General features: G+C 55.2%; 9 protein-coding genes across 9 annotated transcripts; 5 read left to right on the top strand and 4 right to left on the bottom strand.

The window, feature by feature from the left end:
• Nucleotides 1–319: 319 nt before the first annotated feature.
• On the top strand, nt 320–936 carry B0T26DRAFT_752899 (acyl-CoA N-acyltransferase; the record flags this gene model as incomplete). Its single annotated transcript, XM_060445594.1, has 2 exons — nt 320–359; nt 419–936. 2 exons carry the CDS (start codon nt 320–322, stop codon nt 934–936), a joined length of 558 nt encoding a protein of 185 aa, XP_060294022.1.
• Nucleotides 937–2187: 1251 nt separating this feature from the next.
• Nucleotides 2188–2919, top strand: B0T26DRAFT_677126 (uncharacterized protein; the record flags this gene model as incomplete). The annotated part of the gene is made up of 1 exon (XM_060440061.1): nt 2188–2919. The coding sequence occupies one exon, from the start codon at nt 2188–2190 to the stop codon at nt 2917–2919; it is 732 nt and encodes a 243-aa protein (XP_060294023.1).
• Nucleotides 2920–3695: 776 nt separating this feature from the next.
• On the top strand, nt 3696–6025 carry B0T26DRAFT_677127 (uncharacterized protein; the record flags this gene model as incomplete). The annotated part of the gene is made up of 2 exons (XM_060440062.1): nt 3696–3745; nt 3814–6025. 2 exons carry the CDS (start codon nt 3696–3698, stop codon nt 6023–6025), a joined length of 2262 nt encoding a protein of 753 aa, XP_060294024.1.
• Nucleotides 6026–7139: 1114 nt separating this feature from the next.
• Nucleotides 7140–8447, bottom strand: B0T26DRAFT_780223 (uncharacterized protein). The gene is made up of 2 exons (XM_060446683.1): nt 7937–8447; nt 7140–7812 (listed from the first exon to the last, which is right to left on the bottom strand). Exons 1-2 carry the CDS (start codon nt 8133–8135, stop codon nt 7502–7504), a joined length of 510 nt encoding a protein of 169 aa, XP_060294025.1. The 5' UTR covers nt 8136–8447; the 3' UTR covers nt 7140–7501.
• A 651-nt stretch (nt 8448–9098) lies between these two features.
• B0T26DRAFT_752903 (uncharacterized protein) lies at nt 9099–9434 on the top strand (the record flags this gene model as incomplete). Its single annotated transcript, XM_060445596.1, has 2 exons — nt 9099–9175; nt 9293–9434. The coding sequence occupies 2 exons, from the start codon at nt 9099–9101 to the stop codon at nt 9432–9434; spliced, it is 219 nt and encodes a 72-aa protein (XP_060294026.1).
• A 424-nt stretch (nt 9435–9858) lies between these two features.
• On the bottom strand, nt 9859–12472 carry B0T26DRAFT_741709 (ClpP/crotonase-like domain-containing protein; the record flags this gene model as incomplete). The annotated part of the gene is made up of 4 exons (XM_060444003.1): nt 9859–10471; nt 10593–10937; nt 11897–11965; nt 12456–12472. 4 exons carry the CDS (start codon nt 12470–12472, stop codon nt 9859–9861), a joined length of 1044 nt encoding a protein of 347 aa, XP_060294027.1.
• A 74-nt stretch (nt 12473–12546) lies between these two features.
• Nucleotides 12547–13047, top strand: B0T26DRAFT_752905 (uncharacterized protein; the record flags this gene model as incomplete). The annotated part of the gene is made up of 1 exon (XM_060445597.1): nt 12547–13047. One exon carries the CDS (start codon nt 12547–12549, stop codon nt 13045–13047), a length of 501 nt encoding a protein of 166 aa, XP_060294028.1.
• A 29-nt stretch (nt 13048–13076) lies between these two features.
• Nucleotides 13077–13683, bottom strand: B0T26DRAFT_677132 (uncharacterized protein; the record flags this gene model as incomplete). Its single annotated transcript, XM_060440063.1, has 2 exons — nt 13077–13154; nt 13252–13683. The coding sequence occupies 2 exons, from the start codon at nt 13681–13683 to the stop codon at nt 13077–13079; spliced, it is 510 nt and encodes a 169-aa protein (XP_060294029.1).
• An 8592-nt stretch (nt 13684–22275) lies between these two features.
• On the bottom strand, nt 22276–23231 carry B0T26DRAFT_650031 (uncharacterized protein; the record flags this gene model as incomplete). The annotated part of the gene is made up of 2 exons (XM_060438143.1): nt 22276–22814; nt 22865–23231. 2 exons carry the CDS (start codon nt 23229–23231, stop codon nt 22276–22278), a joined length of 906 nt encoding a protein of 301 aa, XP_060294030.1.
• Between the last annotated feature and the right edge of the window lie 1090 nt (nt 23232–24321).

Below are 24321 nucleotides of genomic sequence, written 5' to 3' on the forward strand. Positions count from 1 at the left end.
CTCTAGTTCCAAAAGTCAGTGTTGGGAAACATGCATCAGCTACTACACGCAGCAGATCCCGCTAAGCCGACTTTACGGGCCTTGTAACATATTGTCACGGATTAGTCTAGTACAGACCAACCCCCTAAACTGCATTCGGTATCGATGTATACATAAGGGCGCGGGGCGGATCTCACATGTAACTATCAACCGCCCCAGTTACGCATATAAGGCCTAGCGCTCCAGGGCTACATCTTACGTCCAAAATAACACCACCATCCATCAAAGCAATCTTGAGACGAAAGACACTTCCGTGTTCGTTCATTGACACTCCAGCAAGATGCCACCTCCCCACACAGTCCGGTTCGCACGGTCAGCAGGTGAATCCGACTTCCAACAGCCAAACAGACTAGACGCCACATCACTAACTCAGACGCAGACGTCCCCACGATCCTATCCTTCATCATAAAAGCAGCAGCCGAACAGGCTCCCGACACCGTCGTCGAAGCAACCGAAGCGAGTCTCAGCTCGACGCTCCACCTCGACACCTCCTCCCAACCCTCAGCTACAACAACCACCAACCCAAACCCGACTCCCCAACCGCGCTTCGCCTGGCCGCTCCTGATAATCTCGCCCGACGGCACAACCGCAGGCCTGGCCGTCTACCTGTACAACTTCTCGACGTGGCGGGCGCGCCCGGGCGTCTGCCTCGAGGAGCTGTACGTGCTGCCCGAGTACCGGCGGCTGGGCTACGGCAGGCTGCTGGTCGAGGCCATGGCGCGCGAGGCCCATGCCGCCGGCTGCGCCAAGATGGAGTGGGTGTGTCTGCGGGACAATGTTAGGGCCTTGAGGTTCTACGAGGGCCTCGGCGCGGCGCGCATGGACGACTGGGTCGTGCTCAAGGTTGGGCCCGAGGGGATTCGTGGCCTTGCGGGGAGAGTTGGGGGCTTGAATTGATGGCGTGTGTGGCTGGGTGCTGTGGATGGAGATAGATGGCTTGACGCACTGAGAGAGTGGTACAGGGAACATGTATCTCCTCTCGCTCGCTGTACTACCTGCACCCCTTAGCCCAATACAGATTCTATAGCTTCTCTTGTTTCCTTTTATGTGATTGGAAGCCTTGGCATCGAGCGATGTAGGTTGTTAGGGCTGACCTGTTCTACGCAAGCCGTTGCGATAAGGAATCCCATAAAATACCGCGGCTTGTGCCAGAGCCTAATCCGTTCAGTTCTCTCAGTCTTCTCCCCGAGCGCCATAGATCTTGTAAAATGAAGCTATTTCGTCGAAAGACCCTGCTCCGGATAAGGAGGTTTCAGTGACAGACCTGTCTCCTATCAGTGAGAAGTTTGGTTCGAACAAGAGAATCAAGGTGCGTTATCATACCGCCAAAGTCTTGGGCCCTCGGTCAATAAAGGAAGCTCACTAATAAGCGGTAATAAGCGGAAATAATTAGGGCCACCTGATGCTCATGCGGATATTCAAGGAAATTATCGCCTATGCGAACTCTGAATCACACGTTTCGGAATTCCCAGAGCCTTATTTCGGCATCTCCGAGGCAAACGGGGCAGCCCAGTGGAGGCTTCGGTGCATCCTCATAAGCGCCGAGGTCCGCTACTCGATGTACCTGAAACTATTGGCAACTTGGATGGCCTCTCGTGGCCCGAATGTGCCAAAGAAAGAGTGGCCGCTGCCACCATGGGTCGTATAGTTGGAGTCCCCTTGCTTAATACCTGGCTTCATAAGTGAGTAATTGGTTATGGCCTGACAGTGCCTGGGCAGGGACGTTGTCATCATATTCTACTCCCACCTCCTTTCGCCGTTGGGTTTCAAGAGAGACATCACTCCCCATTTCGCAACCCTTTGGGATGAAGGGATTGAGTTTCCGCTGGCCAGGATGCGTATCAGGACCAACGACACACTTTCTGAGCGTGAATGGGAGCAAGCGTATCCTAGTTCGACTTACCGAATTGTTGCCATACGGTTTAACGAGCCGTTGGTACCCACCGTCACACTGTCTTCTGCGTCTGCAGACAAAATGGACATTTGGGTATATAAGTGCTTGGCAGATTTTGACACATCGTATTCCACCCTAATGAAGGAGTGGGCCAGGTATCGCCCTGGATACAAAGCCCTCGTTTGCCCAAGGTGCAAATCAAGGTCACTTAGACCATACCCTATAAACGCACTCACATTCCCCATATTCAACCTATGGACCAGTTCTATACGCCGAGTCTGCCGCGGCGGCTTCGTGGCTGGGTTCATCGCCTTGTTCACGACAGCTCGCCTTCCGACGCGCCGCCCAATACCGTTTCGCGCTATCTCCGGTTCCTCTATCTCATGAAGGAGGGTGTCGGGTCCGTCTACGTGCCAACCCTTGACATCGACCCTGTTTGGCACACGCACCAGCTTGCTCCTGTCGCCTATGATCGGTACTGCATCAGGTACATCGGGTCCGCCATCAACCACGACGACACGATTCGCGGGGTGGGCCGCTCTGTATGGCAGGACAACACAGCGCAGCTGTGGGCGTTGAAGTATGGCGAATCTTACTACGACCCAGCCAATGCAGCCGAGACGGCCGAGATTCAACGGCGCAGAGCTATTTGGAAGCTCCAACACACCGAAGTAGCGTCCCTGGAAGCCGCCCAAGAGACTGTCGGAAGTTTCGGGACAGAACTTGAGACCTACAAACAGCAGTTTCGGAAGGCCTCCGACACGTTCTATGGCGCGGAGATGAGGCTAATCGCGCTCTCTTTCAGGCTGCAAACGGTCAAGTCAACCAAGACAAGCCACCACCACCACCACCACCACCACCACTTTAGCCACGACGGCGGCGGCAGTAGTAGTCACGACAGAGGGGGGCACAGTTCTGTCGGTTACGACGGCGGGAGAGACAGCGGAGGCGGCTGCGGCGGAGGAGGATGCGGCGGCTGTGGGTAGCGTCTGTTTTCGTTACGTATCAGCACTGCACAGCACGTTGACCTTGGGTGTTCTTCATGTTTCTCTTTCGATATAATGGCCTGATAACACAGTCCAATGCCTGATGAGAGCTCGAGCCGTAACCCAACCATGTTTCACGCGTCGTGGGAAGTCCCGCAGCGTCAATCATTTGGATATGACTATAACTATGGGGGCTGCAGCGAAAGCCAGAGAAGATGAAAGAGGTCCAGGCTCTAATAACTTGGAAGGTAATAACTGCCAAAAAGGAAAGAAAATAAAACAAAATAAAACAAAACAAAACAAACAAAACAAAAAGAAATAGAAGAAAAAAAATAGAACAAAATAGGAGGTAAAAAATAAGGGAAAGTCTGGAAGCAGCTGCCGTAGTAGTATTTCTTGTCTACGTAGGTGTCCTTTTTTCTTTTCTTTTTTCTTGCAGATTGTTTCCGTCGTCGTAGCGTCGCTGCCTTGTTTTAGCCCCACTGTGTCTGATTCCCTCAATGTAGAATCCACACTGTATGGCAGCACTGTGGGGGGAAGGAGGTGGTCCAAGCTCCTCAACGCGCTCCTAGAAACGGTGCCGCGAATTTCGTAGCTTCACGTCGGCTCAGCTTCGCCTTTCCATTTCTTCTGCACACCAAAAAATCCGTAACACTTCCCCTCGAGCATTTCCACGCCGAGCACCCTCGCCACATGGATTCTGCTTAGATTTTGCATCGTAACTGCTCGTCTACTCCGAAACCTCTCCCTTCTGCGCTTCAAAATTGCCGACTGCGATGCAGCCCATTCCAAGAACGCGCCGCACGGCGCAAAACACGCAGTACACGTATGTCAATCCGCCCTAAATGCACTTTCGCCAGTTCCGTGACCTTTACTGACTTTTGTCCTCTGCAGTTATACTCTCGACTACCGAGTACACGACGTAAAGACCTATCCTGTCCAATCGCCCCAGGGAGCCTCGGTGCTCATCTACGGCCACGACAATGGAATCACGTTGCTTTGGCGCGGCGGCCAGCGGCTCAAGGCCCCAAAGCCAAGCACAGAGGGCCACAACGGCTCGAGCTCCCAGGATGCCGTCATGATACTAGACTCTGATGATGATGACCCCAGCCCCTCCGCACCCACCGTGTTTGTTGACAAGCCCGAGTTCGAGAACCCCGCTGCACCTTCATCCCCCCTCCCCGAAATCACACAAACACTCGACCTGGCATTTGGAACCGCTATCCTACAAATCGCCGTCCTTCCCATGTCCCCCTGCGGCGCCGAAGATGCCGCCTGGAACGGTGCAGAGATCCTCAAAACCAAGCTTGTCTTCGCCGTGACGTGTGCCACTAATGACACCTACGTCGTCACGCTGCCCCTCACTCCCCCTTCACACGAGAGCAAGCTCAGGCCAGAGCTCAGGCAGGGTCTACTGGCCGGTAGCGCAGGAAAGGGCCTGTGGGGAGAGACATTGACCCTGCTGGGAGGACAAGCTCGGCCTTCAGAAGGTATCGCCATGACCTTGGTGAAACAAAAGCCTGGATCGCGCAGTAGGTCCCTGGAACGTGCAGCAGCATCAAAGGGCCCAGTCACCCGTGCCATCGTATCGGCATACTCTCGCGAGGCGAGTGGCACACTGCGGTTTTGGGACGTGACGTTGGACTCAACGCCTGGCCACGTCGCCCACGTCGACCCATTCCAGACAGAGTATCTCCCTTCGCCTCTGGCCAGCATCTCCTTCAACCCGTTGAATGTTACTCAGCTTCTCACAATTGCCTCACCCCACGCCGTGCGCATCTACGACTACTCTATCCCCTCACTTCCTTCTGACGACACCTCCGAAGGCCCATTCCCGACCCAGGGCTCCTGGCTGGTCTCCCTCTATCCCCCCTTCACCCGCGGCTCAGCCATGTCGACTGCCCGGAAGCCAATCATCGCGGCTGACTGGATCGCCCATGGCCGCGCGATCCTCACGCTGCTTGCGGATGGGCAATGGGGAATCTGGGATATCAATGGTGGGGGTCCGACCAGTAGCTCCGGCTCTGGCGGCAGTCTTTTCAGCAAAGCAGGCGCGGGCCTTCGCGGCTCGGCAATCACGTCCTTCAGCGTCTCTGGCCACATGGAGGGAACCAGCCCATTGCGGAACCCCGCAGCCCAGAATGCGGCGCCAAGCTCTGGCGAGTTCGTTCCTATGACGCCCCACACAAGACGAGATGCCATCGCCGCCTCCATGATTGGCGGCTCGGAGAAGCTCGCGGCCGTTCGAGGCGGCATCCATGTCGCCAAACTTGCTCCGAGACGAGGTGCTGAACCCGGCGACGAAAGCGCCATCCTCTGGTTAGGCGGCGCAGACCCCATCGTCTCCGTCATTCCGGTGATTTCTCGCTTTTGGGATGCACAACTGCGTCGCGCTGGTGGCGGCGGAGTAAATCTCTGGAGCGGCGCTCAGCCCACCCGCATGATTCGTCTTGCGGACCTTAGTGTAGGACTACTAGGCGAGCGGTGCACGGGTGCTATTGCTATCCCCAAGCAAAGCCGCAGTGTGTTCGGAACTAAGCGGCCGAGTTCGCCCGGAGAAAACGGGACACCAAGCCCAGAAGGGCTGCCAGTCGAAGTACTCGTCCAGGGCGAGAGCCGCATTGTCGTCGTGCACGAGAGCGAAGAAGCCACATCCTCACTCACCAGTCGCCTCGTCGGCGCCCGCAAAAAGACACGGCCCGACAATGGCACGGCCAAGGCAATTCTTGCATTCCCAAGACCCGAAAAGCCCAACAGTGTTGCATTCAACCTCAGCGTGTCCCGAGCCGGCGCCGGGCTGCTGCGGCAACGGCCACGAGGATCCGCCAAAGGCCTGTTTGGTGATGTCGACGAGCCAGTGGACATCCGTCCTTCAACCGAGGCTCCCGATGCAGAGGGGCAAGCACCCAACCGGCCGCGTGATGCCGGACTAATGTTCATAAACGACCTAAACTTTGCAGCCGACGTACCAGACGACGAGTCCGAGGCAGCAGAACGCGATATTGAGCAAGAGATGAGGGACATTATGGAAATCGACCGCGAGCTGGAGCAGATGGAGAGCGACCGCGAGCGCGGAACGAAGCGTGTTTTCTTTGAAGAGGGATAGTGTCCTGAAACAGATGATGGCCACTCTTTCGCATCTAAGCGGCAGTGTCGCGTCTACGGCTCGCCACTTGTCTTCTTTGAGCAGTGGCAATGATCCCCGGACTGTGTCACGGGTGTGCTTACCGACTAGATAGGTTGCTGCCTTGGACGAGAAAGCGGCGCCGAGGTCTTCACGCCTTTATTATACGACGATTCGCAACACTTGTGCGCAGGAATGAAATACTACTGTACGATACCCGACGAGCCTTTAGCGGTCTCGGTCCAGCAGAACATGAAACGAAGCATGAAACGAAGCATGATTGGCATTTATTGACTGTGCTCCCGTTCCTTTGTCATGAGACTATGGGGGCGAGGCTCGGAAAGGAAGTATTCTTTCACGCTCCCTCTCCCTTCCTCTCGAATCACTTACCCTGAGCACAAACAAAACAAATTTGCATTTATGCAAGCCCGCTTATAAGGAGGTTCACAAGGCGAGTCCAATCCTTGATGTACCAGTATAACGGCGGGATATCAAACATTGCAGACGGCTCAGCCCCAGAGTTTCTGGCTTTGGGGGAAGGAGAGACTGTCGGGGGGACCAGGGCTGCGCCGTGGGGAGTCTCGGGGCTTCATGCGCGTGTGGTTGATGGGGCCGGCTGTACTACTCTGGAACCCTTGGCCGCAGTTTGCAAACCGCACTTTCAGGTAGAGCACAAAGGATAACCACACGACCTTGATGCTCTGTATGACGTTCGGCACATTTGAGAGACGGAATTGCGAAATCCCGCTGCCAGGGAGCGCGCAGGGCGAGGACTATCCCTGACGCTTATATATTGGCGGGAAGAGCAAATTACCAACCGGCGCCACCCGGAGTCAACGGCGTGGCTTCGGTGCGAGCAGCAGGCGAGCCTAGGGTTCGCTTGCAGATTGACCATCTTGCTCGTCCCGGTATGTAGAGACCCTTCAGACTGGGCGGTGATGTGCGCCGGCACATCCATTCCCCTTTCTATATTGTGAACAACGTTCTTGGCTGTGTTGTCTTGCATGTGTCTTGGGGGTTGGTATTATCTTGCAATCCGAGTGGTTGGCCAGGACCTGTTGGCAGCTGTGCAGTACTGGAAAATCACAATGTGACGTGGCATTATATTTCGTTCTCGTCACGCATGGGTAGTGGTATACTTTTCACGGCAGCACAAGAATCACGGAATAACGTTTCCAGTCTGTTCTAACTACTCTCCACCGCCCGGCGTGATCCCTTAATACAAGCAACTCGCAGTGTGATGTAGCTCAAGGCAGCAACACGCGAGCCGATAAGTGAATATGGTACAAAAGGTAGGTGGTACATGAAGAGGAGCGGTAGAAGATACCAGTAGCATCTAGTCATGCTTCTCTCCTTCATCTCGTCCCTCCCGCGAGTCATGGCTCGTTATACGGCACCTCCCCGTCCGTAAGCTCCATCCATCTATTCACATACGCGAGGTAAGAGAGTAGAAGGCATTCAGAGGCTCCGCTTCGCCTCCTCGGCCGCGCCCTTGGCCTTGCCGGCCGCCTTGGACGCCGCCCCCGACGTCTTGCCCGCCACCTCGTCCGCCTTGCCCTGCGCCTTGCCCGCCCACTCGTGCACCGCCCCCTTGGCCTGCCCCGCCGCCGAAGCCGCAGACCCCTCCGTCTGCCCCGTCGCACTCTGAGCCTTGCCCGCTAGCTCCGACGCGGCGCCCTGCGCCTTGCGCTGCAGCTCCGACGCCGTGTCGGCTGCGCTGCCCTGCCGGACTTGCTCGGTGGCTTCTTTGACTTTGGCGGATACGTTGGCTGTGGCGGGGGGTGTTAGCTGGTTGTGTTTTTATATGTATATGTGCATATGAGGAAGGGTTGGGATGGGATGGGTGAGAAATGGGCGTCGGGGACGGGAAGGATGGATGGGGGAGCGGCGTACTAGCAATGTCGATCCCGTCGACCAGCTTGTCGCTGACGGCCCGGTCGACCGTCTTGAGCGTGTCCTTGGCCGTGTCCATGACCGACTTTTGCATCGTCACGCTCGACGAGAAGGACGCCCGCGGCGCTGACGCGGCCATGGCTCGCGGCACGCCGAGCGTGGCGACGCGGCGCGCGGCGGCTTCTGTGAGGAACGACATGTTTTTTTGTGATTTGTGTGGTGGTGTAAGTGTGGTGTGTGTGGTTCTTGTTTGCGAAGGTCTCAATTGGGAAGTTGGTTTATTTTTTTTGGTTCTGTTTGGTTTGGTGAGTTGCTTCTTTTTTGGTCTCGAGGCGAAAAGGGGGCTTGGGGTGTTGCTGTTTCTTTAAAGGCGGCGAGCTGGTGTTTCCGTCGTGATGATGTCATAGCTCTTCAGCTGCAGCTGCCCCGGGTGGTGGCGTTGTTATGTTTGCTGCCCCCCCCACTGCCCAGGGGCCCGTCAAATGACGTCTAGCAGCAGCAGGTGGGGTAGCTTCCCACTAGAGACGGAAGGGCGCGATCGCGATCTACCCTACGAATGTACTTTTCTTACACAGGTGGCCCGATACGTGCAGAACGAGTCGAGAACCGAATAGATAATGTGGGCGAGAGCCGCGTCGAGAATAAAAAGGGAAATAGCAGCAGTTCAGGGCTGAGTGTCTGTGGCTGTGTGAATGCAAGCATTTACAGCGTCTCCCCTATGAGCGCGACAACTCTCGGGTTTCAACGCTCCTTGCCTGTGTGAACCGGACTCCCACTCAGCTTCTACCGCCGCTATAGTCTGTCTATCAGCTACCGAACGCCCGATGTCCGGGCCGGACCTGTCCGTTGATCGCAGACCACTGGCGGACCACTGGGATTTGCTTCTTCGAGCCTGCGGCTGGTTCCTGTTCAGAGGGGATTGGGGTTACGAAAAGCATCATTACACCGTACGTGGAGTGTTTGGTACATCTGTCTTGGGGTTCTGGGCCTTTTCCTTTTTTAATAAGGAAGAAAGAAAGAAAAACAGACACGTGCATAAACCGTTATTTCGTAGCAGTTCACTGCACAGCCTAGATATCTGTAGAGTAGTGCTTAGTTGCCTAACCGCTATATGCTCAAAGTAGAACCCGCCAACAAGACGTGCAGCTCAGCTCAGTCCGGCATGGATGTCATGGGCCATTTTCTGGTCCTAAGTCCCAACACATCGCCAGCAGACGAGGCTCCGCGGTCCTGCTCATCGTGGCCGGGGCACGACTAATGTAGCCAGCTAACCCAGCCTCTATACACAACCTCTCCGAGTCCGACCAAACACCCCCAGCCAGACCTACACGTTCAATAAATAGCCGCGCCGCAAAGCCCGAGGACGCCGCCGAGCGCGAGATGGGGTTCCTTCACGAACTGGAACTACAACGGCATGAAGGAGCGGCTGCGGGGACTGCACGCGCAGATCCACAAGGCTGCGCTCGTGCGGCACGCCGAGACCGTCACGGGACAGTAAGTCCGCATGAGCGAGCCGTTCTCGGCGGGCGAGTACTGGATGTGCTTCGAGATGGTTGCTGAGGACCTGGACCTAGCGCAGAGCGGCGGCTGGGATTTAAATCTTTCGCGGCGCTGATCTTGGTGCATGTTAGAGTACGGAGCACAAGTGGGCTGGATGACGTTGCTGTCCGTTTTAACGCTACCCGGGCGCAACTTTGTGTGTTCGTTTCCCAGGTTGGTACACGATTGTTCCACTGCTAGATGGCTTATTGAACACTTGCGAAGACCTACACAAGCCTCACCCGTGCAGGGCTGCATCCAGCAGCGGCGGCCAAGATAGCGACCACGCAGGCATATCACTGCGGTTTTTGCATGTCCACCCGCTGCACGCAGAGCAAGGCGCGGTTGTAATTATTATTTATTATCGTGGCCGCAGCCTCTCTCTACCTGCCCTTGAACACGGGCTTGCGCTTCTCGGCAAACGCCCTGAGGGCCTCGTCGCGGTCTTCCGTCCTGACGACCCTGTCGTACATGCTATTCTCGACGCGCTCGCAGGGCTCTTGGACAGCGCGCAGGGCAGCGCGCACGGCGAGGGGCCCGCCCTCGGCGATCTCGCCAGCGAGGCGCACGGCCTCGCTCAGGGCGGTGCGGCGGGCCGCGGCCAGCATCTCCCTGTTCCGCGCGGGCTCGTCCAGTGCGTCCCACTCGGCGGCCTGCGCGTCCGTGTCGGGCGCCACCTCGACCAGCCGGTCGGCCAGCCCGATGAAGTAGGCCTCGGCGGCCGACACGCGGCGGCCCGTCAGCACCAGGTCGCGCGCCCGCGGCACGCCCACCAGCGCCGGCAGCCGGAACGTGCCGCCCGCCCCCGGGATGATGCCCAGCCGCGTCTCGGGCAGCCCGACGACCGCGTTGGACGTCAGCACGCGGAAGTGTGTCGCCAGTGCGAGCTCGAGCCCCCCGCCGAGCGCGATCGACGAGATGGCTGAGATGGTCGGGATCGGCAGCGTCGATAGCGCCGTGAAGGCCGTGCGCAGACTGAGGAGGAACGCGTCGGTTCTGTCGGGGTGGTGGAGAAATAGTTCGTCAGCCCGAAGCACGCACCAACTAGGCCTTCTCTCGCCAGAAACGCACACGCAGATAACTGCCAAATAGAATGGAGTAAAATGGGCAGACCTACTCGTCTTGCGAAAAGCCCCTGCGCTCCTTGAGGTCGGCGCCGGCGCAGAAGGACGTGTCGACGGCCGAGGCGATGACGAGGGCGCGCGTGGGGCCCTTGTCGTCAATTCCCGCGGCGCCGCCGAAGCGCTTGTTCCACGAGGCCGTCGGGACCTCGTCGCCCGTGGCCGCGTCGTACTGGGCGTGCACGGCGTCGACCTCGCTGCGCAGCGACGCCAGCAGCGCCCGCGAGATGGCGTTGCGCGCCGCCGGCCGGTTGAGCTCCAGCACGCGGATGTGCCCCGACCCGGGCGCCGCCACGTCTGTTACGCGGATCAGCGGCTCGGCTGTGTTGTCGCTGCCTGTGCTGCTCGAGGAGTATCGCGCGCGCTGGGCGATGGCTGCTGCTGCCGAGACGCTCTGCCGCGGCGCGGCTCTCGCAGCCCGCTGCAGCGCGCTCGTCGCGAAGGCCGACAGCACGGTTCTGGGAGTCATGTTTTTTGGGCGGCTGCTAGCTAGCTCTCGCCACGTAGTTCCGGGTGCGATGGTGGTTGCGGATTGAGTTCCCCACAGGAGCTATTCAGAGGTGAAGCAGAGCTCGAGCTCCAGGCCACAGCACAGCAGGATGACGTCCGTGGAACAGTGGCTCGGCTAGCGTCGGCCAGCCACACAGCGCAACGCTCAGGGGCTAGGGGCTCTCAGGGGCGTGGCGTCAAATTCTTCGGCTAATTTTTCCAACACCTTCTTCAATGTTTGCAAGAAGTAGAGTATATTGGGTGTAGCTATATTTCTCCTAGTAATCGTTCTGCTGTTATCCTGTTTGTACCAAACTCGCAATTAAGCCCTTGTTTGTCTAGCACTTTACGATTACGGTATCGTCGTAACATAAAACTCAAGAACTCGATAATCTGCTTTAAACAGAGACTTGTTGAAGCGGAACTAGTAAAATACCCTTTGCGTATTTGTGTAGGAATAACCGATCAATCAGGTCAGCGCACAGGCTACACCCGCCCAGCACGTGGTGCAGCACGTGACCGCGGGGTGCTCGACGACGAGCTCGCCGTGGCGGCAGCACCCTGACTGAGCGCCTTCGTGTCCCCATAGTTCGTGATCCTTTTGGTAGACATAGAAGAATACGAGCAACACAACCACCCTACCCTTTCGCAGTGGTTACTATAGAGACTAGCACGAATGACCTTGTCATTCCAATAATTTGTTGCATTGTTTTTGCCGTCGAAGGACATGTCATGGTTTGGAAAGAAAGATACGAACCTGTAATTCCGTCAAGGGACCCTTTTTTTTCAATATCGAGAGCTTCCATAAAACCCGAGATGCTGTCCTGACTCATGTACTGAGTACCCTGTGGGTGGTAAGTAAACAGTCCGTCTTCTAGGCCTTAGGCTAAGTAACCAGTACTATCATCCGAGACAACCTCACATCGTGATACGGAAGCTTCATGAATCATTGCAAAATGTCTAAAGAAGCTCAAGCGGAAGTTACACCACATCTCTGGTGCCACCAGAGTGGCGTTCAAAAATTGTCTGAGTATGTTTTATATGTTCTAGACAGAAGACACGAAGAGCAAGTCATCCTCGTGACACAATAAACCTCATCACCCTGGCGACAAGGCGAGTCTCCTTATATATACCAATTTAACCCGAGTCTTAACGCCCTCTCGATCTATACACAAGTCATCGAACCCCTAACTCTTTTCGCGAGGATGTTGATCGCAACACAACCATGTCGCTTCCTTGTCTAACCTCAGCCGTGATGCGTTTTTGAGGCCTTCTATAGAAGTAAGTGTTCAGGAATGCCGCACAAGTGGCACAATTCAAGACTGATTTACTAACTTGGGTTCCAGTGGGTGGTCGAGCTAGTCCCTCGCCTTAATTTGCCCGGCATCGACTCCCCGCTCCTTAAACAACTCTGCATATACGAGGCGGCTCGGATCATGCTGGCATAACCATTCAATCGCCATGCCTGGGTGGTGGAGCCGCCGCAGTAGGTTCGAGACTTCAGCAGCGAAGACAACCTGGGAGACCGTTCTGGACCTATTTCCATATATGGATAAGAACACGTCGAAATACACCGAGATCCTGGGTCGAGCGGCGATTGGTGAACCGGCCGCGTACTGGAACCAGAAATACGAGAGAGCTCGGGAGTCTATGGAGAGCATTGGCTGTTCGAGCATTGGCTATGCTGCCAAGTTGGACGAGTTGTTGTTCCCTGAGCGCGCAGCCGAGCAGGAGGCGCACAAGAAGCCCGCTGCGCCCGCCAATCCGGATAAGCCGATCCCTGAGAAGGTTATAAAGATCAAGAAGCCTAAGGCTCTGGATATGAAGCTAACTAAGAAGGTATCTATAGAGATGAAGGCGAAACGCAAGAGGCAAGAGAGGGAGGAAATACGTTTGGCTCGAGAGCTCCTCGAGCGTCCACTCGCAATCCAGGCTTATCCCCAACGCCCTTACCAGACTTAGACGATTATAGTCTAGTATCCATTTATCCACTATCTCCATCTCGTTCTAATATGTCCAATATGCCTACTGCGGAGCACAAGTAGTTGGATACGTCGTAGAATTGCTATCTATTTTACGTAGTCGAGTTATATAAATATACTCAAATATTGCTTCTCTCCTGCCCGCTGCCCTTCCCTGTCTAATGATCCTCATTTTCGCCCTCACCCTCATCTTCGCCCTCACCCTCATCTTCGCCCTCACCCTCATCTTCGCCCTCACCCTCATCTTCGCCCTCACCCTCATCTTCGCCCTCACCCTCATCTTCTCCTCGTCCTCATCGCCGCTGCTACTATCGCAATCTTCTATGCTCTCGTCTCTCTCAGCGCGATCGATCGCCTGCTCCACGGCCACGTGCACTCGGCGTGCTGCCTCTTGTGTCTCCTCCTCGGTTAACTTCAATGGAGAGTCGAAACCTTGATCCTTGATCCAGGATTCGACGACGTACATATCGGCCGTCCCAAAATAGGTGGCCAACGCGAGTAACATGCTCTGGCGCATATAGTTACCCGGTGTGGGAAATGGGCGTTGCTGGTAGTATCGGGCCCAAATATCTTGCCATCCATGTCGCTTGACGTCCTTGATGCGGACCAGAGCCATGACGAAATGGAAATACATGAAGCGTGAAACTGGACGCTTCTCGTTACAAGACGTCAGTCCTTTCCCGTCGAGATCCCCTCCCAACCCTCCCGGGCCGAACGACCACCGATCATTCTTGATCGCAGATGAGATAACGTCAACCCGCCAGCGCATGATAGGTGTCTCTTTCGGGTTGACGGGAACGATAAGAATATGGTATGAATCGAACCATTTCTCAATCTTATAATGGAGTAGGAGCGAGTTTCCGGCCCGTCGGAGATCTGGTGCTCGGCTACCGAAGAGGATCTCGCCTATCTCATCGCTATCGAAAAAGAAGGGCACAATATATGTAGCGATTACGCTGGAACTATTGGTCCAACTCCCTACTACATGACACCAAATGTTCTTATAGCCATCGTCTGCTCCGTAGTATTAATCGACCCTTGACGAAAATCGCTTGGCCGTTTTTTTATCTTCTCAAGACCGTCGCATTTTTTATAAAGGGTAAGGAAGCATTCCGAAACCCCATCACCGCCTGGCTTCAGTAGCCGGACAATACCAGGATCATCCAGTCTTGCTTTCTTTTTATAGTGTTGCCACAATATATCACCAGCCGATAGGTAACGTTTACCTACGTCCCGGATTCGGATATTGGCGTTAGAGGGCTGGATAATATTACCGTCCCGCTCTTGGAAAATTGTCTCGCGCTCGGACCGCAGCTCTTCCTGTTGCTTAAGCGCAAGCTCAATTCCCAGAGACGCGTGTTTCAAACTCGATTGCCGGTCTGGCTCGATGCGCTCCTCATCTGGTTCAGTTTTGGGGAAGAGTTCCTGTTGGGTTCACCAGGGTACCGGTACTGGACTCAACAGGGCGTGGCTGCACGCCGAAAACTGGTGGTTCAAGTGATGGATTGTAGATGTCTCTTCTTCTCTCTAGCTTTCTGGCAATGCCAGAAAGCCCGTTCTTATACTACTATTGTGGTGGCGAAGTGGGTGGCGAAGTCTCTATCTAGAACCTTCGAGGCCCTTCTGCTTGACAAATTCCAACACTGGCAGTTTTCTCTTTTGAGGCTGGAAAGCCGCCCTTATATAACTGCCACTATCTACACCCCCGGGATCACTGCTTCCACCCGGGTCTTCCTTACCGGGAGACCCACCCTTCCATACGGACCGTAAGGCTATTACCGTCGATGAACCGTTCTAGGGCCCGGTTCGGTACGGCCTTGGTCAGGGCGTCGGCGGGGTTATCGTCGCCGTGGATCCACCTGACCTCGTGTAGCTCACGGCGCTCGTACGACTGCCGTAGGGCCATAATGTCGATCATTAGCCTCTTCTCTTTCGTTGTCCCTAGCTTGACAAGGCATTCGTATAGCGAGTATGAGTCTGTACAGACGACCGTAGGGACTGTTGGTAGATTGAGGTGCGTAGTGACGACTTGAATCGTAGAAGCTAGTGCGTAGGCCATATCCACGCCTGCCACCATGCCGTAGACTTCGGAAGCGAGTATACTACGTGTGACTCGCTTGCTCTTAGTACTGGAGAAGTGGATGATATTACCACGAATGGTGAATTGAGTATCGATTGTGGTCTCGTTTGCTAGAATGATTACGAAGCCGAGTTGTGATGTGAGGTCACGGTTATTAGCGAAGGATCCGTCGACGAAGACGAAGAGCTTTGCGTTAGGTAGGTCTAGGGGGATAAATGCTAGACCTCGGTCCTGGTTATCAACCTGCCACTTAATACGTTGGTTGAGGGCTTTCAAGTCATCTAGCGTAGGCTCTTGGTGTTGCGCTGCGGTTGATATGTCGAAGCAGGCTTCAGGTTGACAGATGGAAGCAATATACGCGCCGCGGGCTCGCTGCTCGACGTATTGTTGCTTGGCGTCAACTGCATTGTAGTTAATAGGTCGTAGCCTACCGGCCTGGCCTTTCTGCCGTAGGGTGATCGTATCGTTGGTAAGCGTAGCGATCCCTCCGTTGAATGCTAGTGGTTCCTTTGAAGTCAGGATCTGCTTAGGCTTTGCACTGAATGCGGCCTCTTTCAGCTGTTCTTCCTCAACACGGGAAAAAGCCTTAGTTGACAGGCCGATCGTATCGTCGGTTTGCATCCCGATGCAGGCAAATTCCGGGTTCTCCGTATTGGAAATTAACAAGCAGGGGTCGTACGTAGATGTCATCATCTGGAGCCTTTCTAAGTGATGCTTATGGTAGGTAGCCCACCAGTGGGTCCCTGCCTCAGCCAGGCCGTATAACGGCTTGATTACTCGCATTACGGTGCCTTCGGGGTACTGGTCCTGAATCTGCTTAGGTAGGTAGGCTAGGATTTCGCGGTTGAGGTTGGTTCCTGATTGAACGTAGGCCTGCGTAATGTCCCGTAGCCAGATAACCATACTGCGTTGCATGAGCGAAGGAGCTAGTGCCAGTATAAGGCGTTGGCTAGCCCGTTGGATCGTTGGCGACTGGGTTAGAATAGACTCCTTCCCGTCGTCTGCGTAGCCTTGGATAACGAGGCGGGATTTTTCGTAGGGCGTTGTGGTATTCTTGCCCTTGACTTCGTTAACGATGCGGGACTTGAAGATGCGTAGGCCTCGGTTGTGGCCTTGCTTGACGAATTCGAATACTCCCCGAGCGATTAGACTGTCGATCTCGTATTGGGTAGACTCTTCGAAGGGTGCGCCTGGCGTGGTGATCTTGCCCTCGGTACGTAGTCGTACCGCTAGTACGGCGTCGGCCTGTTCCTTGTTTGTTATAAAGCTCTCAAGGGTTCCGGTTTCCTGAAGGAAGGTGTCTTGGGGGGAGGCTTTACGGGGTCGACCGCGGCGTCGTGGTCTGACGATGATCATGTCCTCTGCTTCGCTTTCCGGGGCTAGGTTAGCTTCCGATGCCGTTGTGGTTGGTATAACCGGTATAGCCTGCGAAGCTGTTGCGGTCGGTGTAGCTGGTGAAGTTGGTACGGCCGTCGGGTCTTCGTAGTAGGGCTTAACTACGGTTGATCGGAAGATGCGCGGGCCGTTATTCATTTCCAGGGTACAGGTTTCTCCGTCAACTGCAATCAGTTTGAAGGGTCCTTGCCAACCGGCTTTTTCGCGCCATACACGGACTAGGGAGTTAACCGGTAGTTGAGTGGTTCGTACGGTGTTTGGGCCGTTGCGCGTTGCGAGGGCGCCGTTGACTTGTCGTACGGCCTGTAGCCGTTTGACTGCGTCAGTGGCTTTCTTGACTGCTAGGGCACGTTGTTTTATCGTAGGCGAGGGTGCCGAATCTTCGGTCAGCCGGGGGTAGGCGCCGAAGACTAGGAGCGTAGGTATAAGGCCGTCCGGGCCGGCCGTATCGTTGACTGCTTTGACGGCCATTTGTAACGAAGCTTCCGGGCTTGCTTCGGGGTCCTCGGCCCTGAAGATATTATATGCCCGGCGTAGTGGTGTGTGGTATCGTTCAACCTTGCCGATACTGTTGTGGGCTTCAACGGGTATTTCTTTGATCGAGATCCCCATCTCCTTAGCCGACTGCCGGAACTCGGTAGATCGGAACGAAGTGCCGGCATCGGTAACTAGCCAGTCGGGGGGTCCTTGGTATACATTGATCCAGCAGAGGCAGAGGGCTTCCCATACGGTCTTTGACGATATATCCTTGAGGAAGCAGGCCGCTGAGAAGGCCGTAGCCGTATCGACGATGTGGAGGACAGGACGGCTATCGATATATAGTATATCGACGATAACCTCGTAGTTGAACTCGCAGTCGTCGTGGAGGGTGAATTTGAACCGGGCTGGGCGGCCAGCGTTCATTTGGCACTGGTGGCATACCCGGCTAAGGAACTCAAGGGCTCCGATTTCCACAGGGTGCCCGGCCGTCTTCAAGACTTTATGTAGGCGGGCGACCGACGGGTGGCCGAATCGGCGGTGGAGCCGGCGTAGCTCTGTGTCGGTAAGGTAGTTATATGCGAGGGTCTTCTCTTTGGTTAGTTGGAGCCAGGGGTGCCCCCACTTCCGTACGACGGGGATGGTTAGGTTGCCCTGCCGTAGTTGGTTATGCAGGTTGTCGAATTTCAAGCCCAAGCGATCCATATCCTGAAGGCATAGCAGGAACGGTGTGTTTGCGGGGACTACGTGGAAGTCAACCGAGCCGAAGGGGGTAGGTACGGTGATAGTGCCCAAGGGGGTGAGGGTGCCGCCCTGGCCGAATTTGATCGCGGCCTCCGTAGTTGGCGGTCCGAGCCGTAGTGACGGTAGCTCCCTTTGTAGGGCACGGAACTGTGGGTGCCCGGCCGTTGAAAAACCGGACGCCCCTGTGTCGGGCATGATGCCGTGGAACTCCGTAGCTGAGTAACGGCCTTCGAGGGTGAAGATTGAAGCGGGTTGGTGGTCCTGATCCTCGGCCTGTAGGAATGGGTCTTCTTTGGTTAGGCCGTGGCGGACTGACCTATCGGCAAGTAAGGTAACGATGGCGTTGCCGTCGGTTGGCATGGAATCGTTAAAGAAGGTACTTTGGAATCCCTCTTCCTCACTACCTTCGGACTGGTCGTCTTCGTGGGCCTGTAGGAACTGCGAGACGTTGTCGTCTTCGTCGTTATCGTCAAAGCTTTGGGTTCCTTCGTACCAGGCTAGGAATTGGGCATATGTAGCCGACGGTTGGCTACTCTGTATATGCTTGTTGCCCTTGAAGCGGTCGTAGGCCTGGCGCCTTTCTTCCGTCGTGTGGGTTGTCGACCAGCAGCCGGGCTTGCCGCATACGTAGCACTTTTTACCGGGCGAGGGTCCTCGGGCCGGGAAGGTACGTCGTGGTTTTCCCTGGTCCTTACGCCCGAAGCGAGCCTCTCGGCCGTTGCCTTTGAATGTCCGGTCAGTCCAGTGCTGCCGGGCTTCCTCAGGGGCGTAGGTGTTGAACTGTTGGTTATGGGCTTCAGCTGCAATACTAACTGCCGACCGGAGCTGGCTGCGTACGCCTTCGTAGGTTGCAGCCGGGTTGTACAGACAGAGTGTACATTCAGGGATCCCACGGCAGGCGTTGAGGACTTGTATGCGGAGTAGTTCTTCTGACTGATTGATGGTCGGGAGGGTACGTTGAAGCTTGGTAAGCTTATTGAGTAAGAGTTCGAGGCACTCGGTCCTTAGTTTCCCTGGGTTCTCGTCGATGACCTTACGTAGCGTTGTGTTGCCCCACTCTAGTAGGCGTAGCTGGTTGCTTTCTTCGCTTTCGAATTGGGCCTTAGTCTGGGCGATCAACGTAGCGAAGTCGTATTTACGCCCACAGAGCCGGTCGTAGTAGTAGGTCAGGGCGCGGCTCTTGAGCATAGCGGGGAAGGCTACGTCGTACTGGCCCTGGGTAATACCCAGTCGTTGGCAGCAGTCCTGGAAGATCACTAGCTTAGAAGCGAATACATCGTATGTATCGCCGCCGTATTTCATCTCGTCGTTGTAGAGCTTAGCCAGGTCTGTAAGCTGCTTCGCGTTCGGGGGCCCTTGTGGTACGGGTGGGTACTCGAACTGGAGTCTAGATCGAGGGTACTGGAAGTCCTGGTGAGGGCCATCTGTAGGACTGCGTTGCTGGGGGTACTGGGGTCCTTGGTGAGGGCCGTTTGTAGGACTGCGTTGCTGGGGGTACTGGGGTCCTTGAGGTGGTTCCCGAGGTGAAAATGCCGTAGGAGGTTTTTCGGGCTCCTCTATATCGTCGTCGGGCTCTTGGATCTCCCGAAGGAAGTCAGGGTCTAGGGTATTTAGTTTGAAGGCCTTGTTCCGTCCTTTCTCGTACTTGACGTCCGCGTCAGACCATCTGTGGAACTCCTTCGCTGTTGCTGCTCGTTGGAGGTTATTGTGGATCCTGTCACCATCCATAGTAACGAAGACTCCGTTACCCCGGAGCCAGTTACGTAGGGTAGTCTGTGTTCGACCCGGGATCTTCGCCCAGGCGGCTTTATCCCAGTGCTCGAATTCCTCAGTAAACTGTACCCATGCGTATCTTCCTTTTAGGGGGTTTTTCTGCCAGGAGCGTAGCAGGAAGTGGATGTGCCCATTGATCTGCTCATTTGTTGGCGACGGGAGTCGATCGAACGCGCTTAGCCGGCCCCAGGTTAGAGGGTCTACCTCCCCTTGAAGGTCGGGAGGGACCGAGGGTCCGGGGGTAGGGCTGCTGAGGGGTTCTGAGCGCGCTGGTTGGCTAGGCGTAGGGGTCGGGGACGTAATAACGTCGTTCTCTGTGCCCGTGGCCATCTTAGGCGTGTACGAACGAGCCGTTGGCTGGCCTGGAACGTAGGGATGGGCTGTTGACTGGTCTGGAAAGCTGGGAGTCGAAGGAAAGTGCTGGAAAGCGAGAGAATGCGAAAGAATGTTGAGAAGGGCCGAAAAATGAAGGAATGTTGAAAGGACCGAAGAATTGAAGCCGGATGGATTATGGTAGAATGGAATGGTTGAAGGTCGAAAAGAATGAATGAAGGTAAAAGAATGAGGATTCAACACGTAGGTCGTTGTTGGCCTGGAAGGTCGTCTTTCAGGGTTTGTTGCGTGGTAGACGCTCTACGGCTAGGTGACGCCAGGGAGACGGTCACGGCCACTTCTTCCGTAGATTCGAAGGTCCTTGGGCTGCGGTTGAGATTCGAGGCACGAATGCTCCGTTATACCATCTCTTCCGTAGTTGGGGATGCCTTCCTTAGCACAGGTTCGTAGAGAGGGCCGGCCTTCGGGTCCGACCGTTCTCTACGGCGCTGTCTCTTCTGTTGCTCCTTGCTGATCTGTGGCGGAGGACTGTTGTCCCAACAGTGGTGAGTTAACCACTGATCAGTGTTGGGTTCACCAGGGTACCGGTACTGGACTCAACAGGGCGTGGCTGCACGCCGAAAACTGGTGGTTCAAGTGATGGATTGTAGATGTCTCTTCTTCTCTCTAGCTTTCTGGCAATGCCAGAAAGCCCGTTCTTATACTACTATTGTGGTGGCGAAGTGGGTGGCGAAGTCTCTATCTAGAACCTTCGAGGCCCTTCTGCTTGACAAATTCCAACAGTTCCCGAGAAAGATTGTCATATACCTTCTGCAGTTCATGCGAAGTACGCCGTACGCTTTGGTGCTCGTCTTTCACCATAGCGAGGGAGGGTGGCCGAAGTGATGGTAATTTTATATCGGGATCTGGCGATACAGCGCGAGCCATTTTGTTTTGTCAACGTGGAGCGGGCGGAAGATGATGTGGGGGGGTTTTTTTTTTGGAAAAGGTGAAAGGTTTTTTTTCGAAAAGGTGAAAGGTTGAAGTTCGGTTGAAGTTCGAAGGTTGAAATGGTGTGCGTATCACGTGATCCGGGGAGGTTGATCCGGCATTCGTAGCTTCTGGCCTTCGGCCTAGGAACTTAGAAAAAACAACCTGTTCTATCGACAGTTTTTCAGGCTGCAGCTATTATCAAGGGCGGCCTTATTCACTATATCACTGCTGGGAGTGGCTATAAAGCCATCGACCTTTTATTAGAGCATGTTAATGCTTCTTACGCCTTTGACATCAAATTCAACAAGAATTCCACCCATGACATACATGCTACCTTCTCGCGCCTTGCTCTCAGCGGCACGTACCTTCTCACTATTCGCAAGGCAGTAGAGAGCCAATTCCAGAGCAAGCAAAAGGGCACGCATACCGGAGGCGACGCGCAGGCTCAAGACAAGAACAGGTCGGGGTGCCAGTGACCGATGATACGGTCGAGAACAAAATGTCAAGTATGTGAACACGACGATACTACCTACGTATCGAAATTCGATGGCTAGCACTGGCGTCAGTGGCGGTAGTGTATCTTGATAGATCGAGTCGGTACAGAATAGGATTGCCGTAGAATAGATCCGCATCTAGGAACGGGAGAATGCTAAAGATCAGCAATGCATCCACGGCCCGGATTGCGGCTTGTCCTGAGAGGCCTCGAGAGGCTTTATTGTTTCGTCGGTTGCAAGTCACAGATCAAGAAGCTAAATTTGAATCAACCTTTAAATGGCCCACCGGCACGGTCAAAATGTCTATGTTCATTGTATTATCCAAAATATTCCCCGAAAATAAGTATAGCGTGTCCATCTAAAGAGTGCTCCCGTCTTGGGACTGAAGGCCGAAACTCGTCCGAAAAAGTCTAGCCCCGGTCAGCCCAGGCGTCAGGGCACTCTAATATCTGGGCGTGGTTCAGCCAACCAAGCTAATGTACAGTCACAGCTATTCCCCCAGCCTTCGACATCTTGGAAGCTGGGCAGCCAAAGCAAGAACAAGATTCGGGTCTCCTGATACCTGTGCATTCAAGCAAAACCGTTAAAAAAACCCACATGTCCTGCCCGCAGAAAGCGGGCGGCAACTTCAGAGACCCGGCAGCGCGTCGTTTGCGAGCCCAAAGGTAGTACGTAGAAAAGAGTAAGGAAAGAATAGCGCAAGGAGCTGGCGGAGTCCTTCAGGGAACACCAAGTTGTACCCACGTTCCCACACATGTTACCACCCTACACACCCAAGCACGCCAAACAGGTTCGTCGCGAGATACGTCTGTCAGTGACAAGGTTGTGAATATCCCCCAACGCCAGGTATGCTGATATAATAAGCGAAATACAGGCGAGTCGTTTGTCGTCGTCAGTAGTGTGGGTGGTTGATCATGCATTGGTGACCTGAAGCTCCGAGTCAGTGACACAGAATCAAGATTGGGAATCCGGGGAGTCGTACGCGAAGGATCTTCCTTGTGTAGTCATGGTTGTCGGCAATGCTGCCATCGCTCATTCTTCTCTGGGCCATGACAGGATCCAACCGAGCATCCGTGATGGACGTGCCCCCGCTGGTGCTGCCGGGATTGAAGGAGCTCACGGCGGCGTTGCGACGGTATTCTTCCTCAATCTCCTTATTTCTCCGGCGACGGAGGAAAAAGAACATGCCGACAGCAGCTGCTACTAACACCACAACCGCCACGACGACACCGGCTATAATTCCGGCCGTGTTGGTGCTGCTGCTGCTGCTGGGTGCTTCGGTCTTGGCCGAGCTGACTTGGGTGACAACGACTGTGCTACCGGGCTGGGTTATAATCGCCGTCACCTTTCCTGACCCGGTCGCAGTGGGATCGGTGTCGGCGTTGGCGGTGCTGTCACTATCTCCAGCAGCATTTGGGGTGTTCTGGACGGATATCGACAGGCCGTTGTTATAAACAGTCCACACACTGGCGGCGCCGCCTGCGAGTAGAGTCAGCACATATCTGCAAATATTGTTCACGATAACTTACATGGTTCGCTGGGGAATCCGGGGCAAGGGGTGCTGCACTTCGAGTCGTCCACCAACGAGCTCTTTGGCGGATATTTCTGTCCACAGAAGCACTGGGATCCGGAGAGCCCCGAGACGGGAAACCCGCCTTTCTGACAGATGGCACTGGCACATGATCCTTGAGAGTTCCACTGAAGAGTAGAGTTGAAGACGAGCTCGCCAGCTGACTTGTAGCATCCCGCGATGGTGTATTGGTTGGGTACTGGCGCCGTCGATGGCTTCTGTAAGTTTGCCCGGGCGACCTTGAGTCCGATATCCTCCAACGTCCTTGTCCCGAAAGCGGCTGTCGAGGCCACTAGGCCGGCGGTCACGAGGGCGATAGACTTCATTGCGATGTTGGTGAGTTGTCGTAAGGCAGATGTTCGCTTGCACCGTTCGTGCCAATCGAGAAAAGTTCAGGCTCCCTGGTGTGTCGGTCTAGCAAATTCGGGTACGTTCGTTCGGATGTTGATGATGAGTGAAGAGTTCGACGGTCTGCACGGCAGCAGTGGACGAGGGTTAGTTGTTCGACGGACCCGAGACCAGCGGACCTCCCAGATGGTTCCTGACAGCCCCAAGAGTAAATAAAGATCGAGCCTCCCGAATGTCGAAAAGAAGCGTAGTAACGAGTGGCGGGCGAGGCAGATGCCCTTGGTCAGAGTCAGAGTCAGACCTCGTCTCCCTTCGGTGGACGGGTCACAGTCGAGATGACATTTCCTTTCGCAGTAAACGGGGATCCAGGGATGGATGTGGCGGGCACTGGAACGCAACGAGAGAGCGTCCTTGATGGCGAGTGGAGTGACGATGCAGCGGCAAGAGCTCGCGACAGCGGAAAAGAGCGACTGGTCAAAGGAGCGACAGTAGTTTTGTTGCAGAAGCAAAAGACAGATGCAGGCAGAGGAGAGGGCGGAGGCCGGGCTGTCTGTCCACAATGGAATCACGCTCCCACCAAAAGGAAATTGCGCTGAGCATCGGGATGACACCTGGACGTACCTGCTTCCACCCCTGCACCGTCGGCTGTTCCTGGCCAGAGAAAGTCTCGCTTCGATCCCCCACCCCCAAGGCGGCCCCACTTTAGGCTTAGCCGGACGGGTCCAAACCGCAGCAACTGGACCAATCGAAGCCAGTTCCCGCCCAAAATATTGGGCTGACGACCGGCGATTGGCCAGGACCATGGCGCCGAGACGGTGGGGCTTGATGGACCCTGGGAGAACGGCCAGGCACAGAGTTCAGGGGTTGCCAGATTTTCCGGCGATCCCCTGAAATTGGATGGTTCCTGCGTCGGCCAGCGTTAGCCAGAAGCTGCCTGCGTTAACCCCATCAAACATTAACGGTGCAGACACTACCGTTGCCCATCAAGTTTGCAACACGCGGTTGACCAGGTACCGCTTATCATAACACAATTTATCCTTTCATAATCCTTGTGCCAACCCGGGTCTG

Source organism: Lasiosphaeria miniovina (assembly GCF_030549165.1).
Source record: "Lasiosphaeria miniovina strain SMH2392-1A chromosome Unknown B0T26scaffold_5, whole genome shotgun sequence".
Taxonomy (NCBI): domain Eukaryota; kingdom Fungi; phylum Ascomycota; class Sordariomycetes; order Sordariales; family Lasiosphaeriaceae; genus Lasiosphaeria; species Lasiosphaeria miniovina.